Source organism: Anabas testudineus, chromosome 8, assembly GCF_900324465.2.
Source record: "Anabas testudineus chromosome 8, fAnaTes1.2, whole genome shotgun sequence".
Taxonomy (NCBI): domain Eukaryota; kingdom Metazoa; phylum Chordata; class Actinopteri; order Anabantiformes; family Anabantidae; genus Anabas; species Anabas testudineus.
The window spans coordinates 18,006,179-18,012,328 of NC_046617.1; the positions used below are offsets into that span (position 1 = coordinate 18,006,179).

General features: G+C 40.3%; 1 protein-coding gene across 1 annotated transcript; it reads right to left on the reverse strand.

Moving 5' to 3' along the window:
- Positions 1–370: 370 nt before the first annotated feature.
- On the reverse strand, positions 371–5,620 carry jpt2 (Jupiter microtubule associated homolog 2). The gene is made up of 5 exons (XM_026376898.1): positions 5,276–5,620; positions 3,955–4,109; positions 3,336–3,487; positions 2,299–2,335; positions 371–1,647 (listed from the first exon to the last, which is right to left on the reverse strand). The coding sequence occupies exons 1-5, from the start codon at positions 5,329–5,331 to the stop codon at positions 1,412–1,414; spliced, it is 636 nt and encodes a 211-aa protein (XP_026232683.1). The 5' UTR covers positions 5,332–5,620; the 3' UTR covers positions 371–1,411.
- Positions 5,621–6,150: the final 530 nt, after the last annotated feature.

Sequence of the window (6,150 nt, forward strand, 5' to 3'; positions counted from 1 at the left end):
CAGGAACCTCACAGCATGAAAAGAAGTCGAATCAACCAAAATAACTGAAATCACCCCACCCCCCCATAACTGCATTGTTCTTGTTACCCAAAAATGTTCACGAGTCCAGTCTGCAGCATCTGGATTTCTGTCATTAGGGGACTTGTGCTCAAATTTTAAGCTATAAGATACAAAACTTTTTGTCTGCTCTTTTACATGGTTTTAGCCACTTCTCTCTTAAAACCAGCTGCGTGCACACAGCAAAACAAAAGCACCAGTGTCACAGTGAGAGCAGAGACAGACGTTTAATAAGGTATGCAAGATATTTGATAAGAATTTCACTTACTACGCCCCTTTTAATACGTTATTGTTGTAAAGAAAATGAACAAAATCCAATTGCAAAACAACAGTTTTATTGCAATACACAGGATTTCTTTCTCCCGCTGCGCTTGTTGCCTGCCAGGCACATCAACACACAGGGGACAGGCTGGCACTAGAATACCACAAATGTGCATCATAAAGTGGGTGAAAAGGTGATTATCAATGAGCCCACCTGGACTCAGGTAGGCCACATGCTTGTCCAGAGTTCACTTGTCTTCAGCCGTTTTAATTTAAAACATAAACAGAGGCCTATCCCAAGCAAAAAAAAAAAAGAAAAAAAAAAGCGTGTTCTCAGATAAAGCAGGCAGTAAGGACAAAGAAGAAAGTACCTGCACAATACATTCGCATTAAATCAAAGTGGAATTTCTTTAAGGAAGCAGAACATTTGGCATAAACAGTCATGTTTGTTTTAAGGTCAATTTTGGTATCTCCCTAAACAGAGTTTGTGCTCTGACAGAAGATCATTGATCTAGAAATGTTAAAACGGGGGATAAGGCAAGAAAAGCATCTGTCATATAAGGCTTCTGATTATTAAGTCATTAGTTACAGTCTGAGGTCTGGATCATTCTGAATAACTCAACAAAAAATGTTTGATAAGGATTGAAAATAAATGTGTCTGCAGCAGATCATTTAAATCAACAACTGCTTTAAAGATCGTTTTCAAAATCTAAACCGTTCTACATAAGGCCTTAAATCAAACTGTATTTACACATGCTTAGAGTGTGAGCGTCGGTACTGAGATTTAACAGCGTCACAGCTAGAGTGATTAGGAAATAACTGTTGATTGATTGGTGATTGTATGATTGCAGGTTTGCATGAAGAAGAAAATTGAGATTTTGATAAAGAGCAGGAACAGAAACAGGGATAAAAGTGCAAGAAGTTGAGGACAAAACAGTGACCAGGAATCTGGTGAAAAGAAGAAGAAAGAAAAGAAATCCTGGTGTGCTTTTACAAGTACAGGTGAAATAACCGTGGGGAGACAGGTGTTGGAATGAGAGAAGACAAGGAGTGTATGGACACACAAACAGGGAGGAGGGGTGTGTTCAGCTGATCAGTAGAATACCACACTAGACTTTCCTCCAGGTGGGTTGAGGACCCTGTTGTGAGAGCGAGGCTTGGGCCCCAGGTGAGGCTCGTGGTTCTTCATTGAATTCTCATCAGTAAGTGAAGAAGAAACGGGCTCAGGTTCTGGGGGGGCTGAAACAGCCGCTGGCTCTTCTTTAGCTGGTACAGGAGCTGGGGCAGGTGGTTCTTTCACCTCAGGTTGGCTGACCTTGGCTTCCGGAGCTTGAGAAAGATAAAAAAAAAAAAGTTTTATAGAAGCTAATAACAATAGTGTAAGTGTAATCTTATAAAAGAAAATATAACAGTTGATTCAAAATAGTGTTTTAACATCTTTTTTTTTATAATGTATCCTGCAGAACACAAACTGATTGCACAGTTGGGCTTTCACTAGTTCACTGGTTTTTAATCACTAGCCCACAGAGACATTTATTTACACCTCGCCGATAAACTGAATACTGCACACTGTTAAATTGCAATACAGATTTGACAAATATTGTGAAACTGTTTAGTGCTTTAGTTTCAGTTCGCTCATGTGACAATAATAACAACAACATGCATGATATTCCCCACAGTAACTGTGTTTACAGCCTTTCGCTTATATGAAGGTGGTGGGGAGTTGTTTCTTTACTGAACATGATACTACTTATCTTATTCACCATGATAGTGAAAGCTGCAGCAAGCAGCAGGTTTGCAGTTGAAATAGCTCATGCAGTAGTATGAAGTTTAAATATAAACTCTGTTAATGTTAATGATGTTGACTGGAAGACCGAGGGAAAGATTAATCTATACAGAGTGAAGCCCTTTAACATGTCAGTGACAGTGAATAATAGTGACTATGATTATTCTGTAGATTACACAAATTTGCAAACTCACCAGGTGATTCAGGCTCAGGTCCCACACTTAGATTGTCCTATAAAATAAATAAAAAAAAAACAATAGATAAGAGCTTTGTCACTGCTTGGTAATAAATAAAAAACAAAACATAAACAACAACAACTTAAAAACAAAAGCTGTTTATATTCAACATATCCTGTAATATGCAAAGACAACATTTGCCTCTATGATCATACACAATGTCATCACATGTGCTCTGTGTAAAGAATAAACCCAGCTATAGCCAGTAAATTACCATTAACAGTGAGCAGTGTGACTGAGAATCTTTGTATGAACCAGCTAAGTTTGATTTTATGACCTAAGAGATCTTATCTGTGGCAAAGCCATTTCCTCCCCCCATCCCGTCACAGAGTGAGCTATCACTTGAATGTATTATCTTCAGTGACATCTGGCTGAGACCAATCAAGATAATATGGCATAAAACATCTTTCAAGTCACACTACTAAGATTTAAAACAGTCTAGAATAACACTGGCATCACTCATAACTTCTGTGATAAGTAAATAATCATAATAATAATATAATGTAAGTGACACGTTTCCCAATCTGCCAATAAAAAGGACTTTCAAATAAACTCAAGCGCAGTAATGAGCAGATTAATCTTTAATATGTTTTAAAAGGCATAATAAACGCAGTGTGTTTACGTGAGTTCTCTCTATGACTTATAAACTTTATGGAACAAACACCGTCGCCAACTTCAGCATCTTTACAGGTCAATTCAACCATCAACCCCTTAAAACATGGCTGCTTGGATTTTAATCGGGTCACAGTTGAAATTGTTACAGTAGCCTCAGCACCCGAAGGTGACAATTCTGTGGTCACCTTCAAAACACAGCTGCTGTGCTCTTGGATGAGGTTAATATGCAAGATAATGAGGAACTAGCAGCTGCACATTACTAAGAGGCAGTTTTAATTTGGGGTAAACCATTAATTTAACAGCGAACCGGCTGCAGTGTTCAAGAGTCAGTGGGGAAAATAAAGTAAATTAAAAAGATTAAATATTAAATCTCAACCTACCTTTGGCTTGTTTGGGTGGCTCCGGCTTGGGCTGTGGACGGATGCACTTTCTGCAGCCCCAAATATGTTGCTGGTGGATCCACCTGGAGGGGCGGGCTTCTGTGTCCTAGCTGCAGGCTCAGACTCCCCAAATATCCCACTGCTCTTCCCACCTGCATAAAGCACAACCAGGATGTGTGTGACCTTTTGTAGTAGTGAATACATCATAATGACACTAAGAAGTCCATCACATTTTGTTTTGATGGATGTAGCTTTGTGACAACATGGCAGAATGTACTCTGTGGTTACTTGTGTAACAAAGAAATGGTGTGACATCTGAATTAAGCTTGGTTGTCAAGAGTCACTCATCCTCATCCACAAGCAGATTGTTGTCTCACATACTGTCATAAGCTAGTCACCATGACCGACGACATCTGTCTGGAAACTCTGACTATTTTTCAGTTATAAGCCTGGAACTGAAAACATACTTGACTATATCAGATACTTAACAAAATCCGGATGTGGATACTGTTCAGGCACAGAGAACATAGCAAGTGTTTATACTGGAATTATCACATTACATCAACAGTTTTCACACCCTGGACACTGACAGACGATCTGACTGGCCGGCAGGTCTGACCTGGAGGATTGGAGCGTTTGGGCACACTCTGGGGATCCTCTGATGGTGCAGCAAAAACTGTAGAGGCCATCTTGTTAGGTCTTCTTGATGATGAAGAATCATCTTCATACCCGCCAAACAGGTTACTGGAACCACCTCCTGGAGGTCGCAACACCCTACAGAATTAAGCACAAGTTACCCGATATAGATGGTGTCAAAATACTCAGGTATATGGTCATAATTTATCTCTTAAAACACAGTCAGGTGCACATATGAACGCCATAAATAGTTTTACATGCAAACAATCCTCATATTTATATTTGGAGTGATTCCTTTGTGCAAAAATAATTACTCATTTTAGGTGGTTATCTTCTAAAATGACACTTCTAATATTACGCTTACTTCTGAAGCCTAATATTAGCTTTAGATGTGCATTTGTACCTTTAGGAAATCTTTTCATGACCTGTGTGAAGAGGAATGTTTACAAAAATGTCTGCAGCAGGTAAAACCTCTTCCAGTGTTTATGCGGGCACCTTACTGTTGTTTTAAAAAAAGACTGGAAAATGAACTGCCATGTGAAGTTTGTCGCCATCTGAGGGTCTGTTCATTCCTGCCAGATGTAAGACTGGACACTGTTTTCACTATCATTTGACTCATAACGCGTTTTGGGTTCGTGTTTTCCGATTACTGTTGAAACATGAGGTCACATTTTTGTGCAGCACACAAAGACAACAAGTAGAAAACAGTAGATACCGATGCTATGAATAGATTACAGAACAGAAAGCAGCTTAAGCCAACGCAGCCAAATAACAGGTTGTTTGATTATATACCAGTGAATGGCGCCATATGTCGGACATCTCTTTACTTTTTAAGACTTAAAGCTTCACTTTCACCTAAATAGAAGCCGCAGCACATGTTAACTTGGCTTTTTAGAGGACCCGGCCACATGAAACGATGATTTCGAGTTAGCAAACGAAAACCTGGACCTGTAACGAACTAGGACAGTGTGGACACTCCGCCGTCGATGGGACTACAAAGAAGAGCAGCCTGAAGGGGCTTCCACACTTCCGCAGGCGCAGCAGACAACGCCTGCTGTTAGCTTAGCAGCTAATTCTCGATCTCCAAGTTTGCTAACGCAAACCAAGCTAGCGCACACATGAGTGACAACAAAAAATGACATCAAACCTACACTTGTGTTATTAGATATTAGCAAAAATGTATTTAGCGTTCGTGTTAAACTGCGTTAACCTACTTTGAGACAACCTACTAGCCGATATTCGAAGTGAAGCACCGTTGGCTTCGTTAAGCTAACTTAGCGCTGTAGGACTGTAACTGTCTTCACCTTGAACTTGGTTTTGATTCGCTGTCCAAGCCTTGAAACATGTTCGTCGAAGTCATGGTGGTTTTGTTTGGAGCCTTCAAGTTTCCGAAGACAACTTCGTTAGTCTGCCAACTGGACGACCACTGGGTTCCTGCTGCCTGCGTGTTCCCAGCCTAACTCCGCACGACCCGTCTCAGACCACCCAGCTGTGACACGGAGGAATAGAACTGCTGAGTAGTGGGGGGCGCTCGTTTTACAGCACCCGGCGCCCGCCACGTAAGATCGACGGCGTTCCCATTGCCTCAAACTTGCGCATTGTTTGTTCAAATCAGCTGTAAAGTCACATTATTATTTTTTTTTCATCTAATATGCTCATTTTTTTGAATACGTGTAACTCGTTTTGTATAAAAAGCAGAAACTCCACCTTGCTGTTCTGACAAGAATCCTTAAACAACCGCACCCTTAACGTCGGTACGTGACGCTTGTTTTTCACTCCAGTGGCGCTTGGCCCGACAGAGAGCCTAACGTGTGCTAAATCTGACGTAACAAACAACATAAATGCGAATTGCTATTGAATTAGAAGTTAGTTGCACCATATTCTGTTTGCTTTCTAACAGGTGCGATGTTCTAATAATCATAGTTTCTGTGGACGTGTGTCAAATTTCGATTCCGTAGCCGGGAAATATTCGGTGTGCGCCGTGACAAAATCAAGCGCACCCCTTGCGTTCCTCCAGTTTATTTGACCTTCAAAATGTCAATCAATTCATGGGCGGGACTTATTTTTTGACCGCAAAAAAGCTAAATGTGGTGTTTCAGTGTAGCTGAAATACGGATTAAGTACTTTTTGTTAAAAATAACAAAAAGCAACATTACTAAAAAGTGAAATTGGTTTTGAA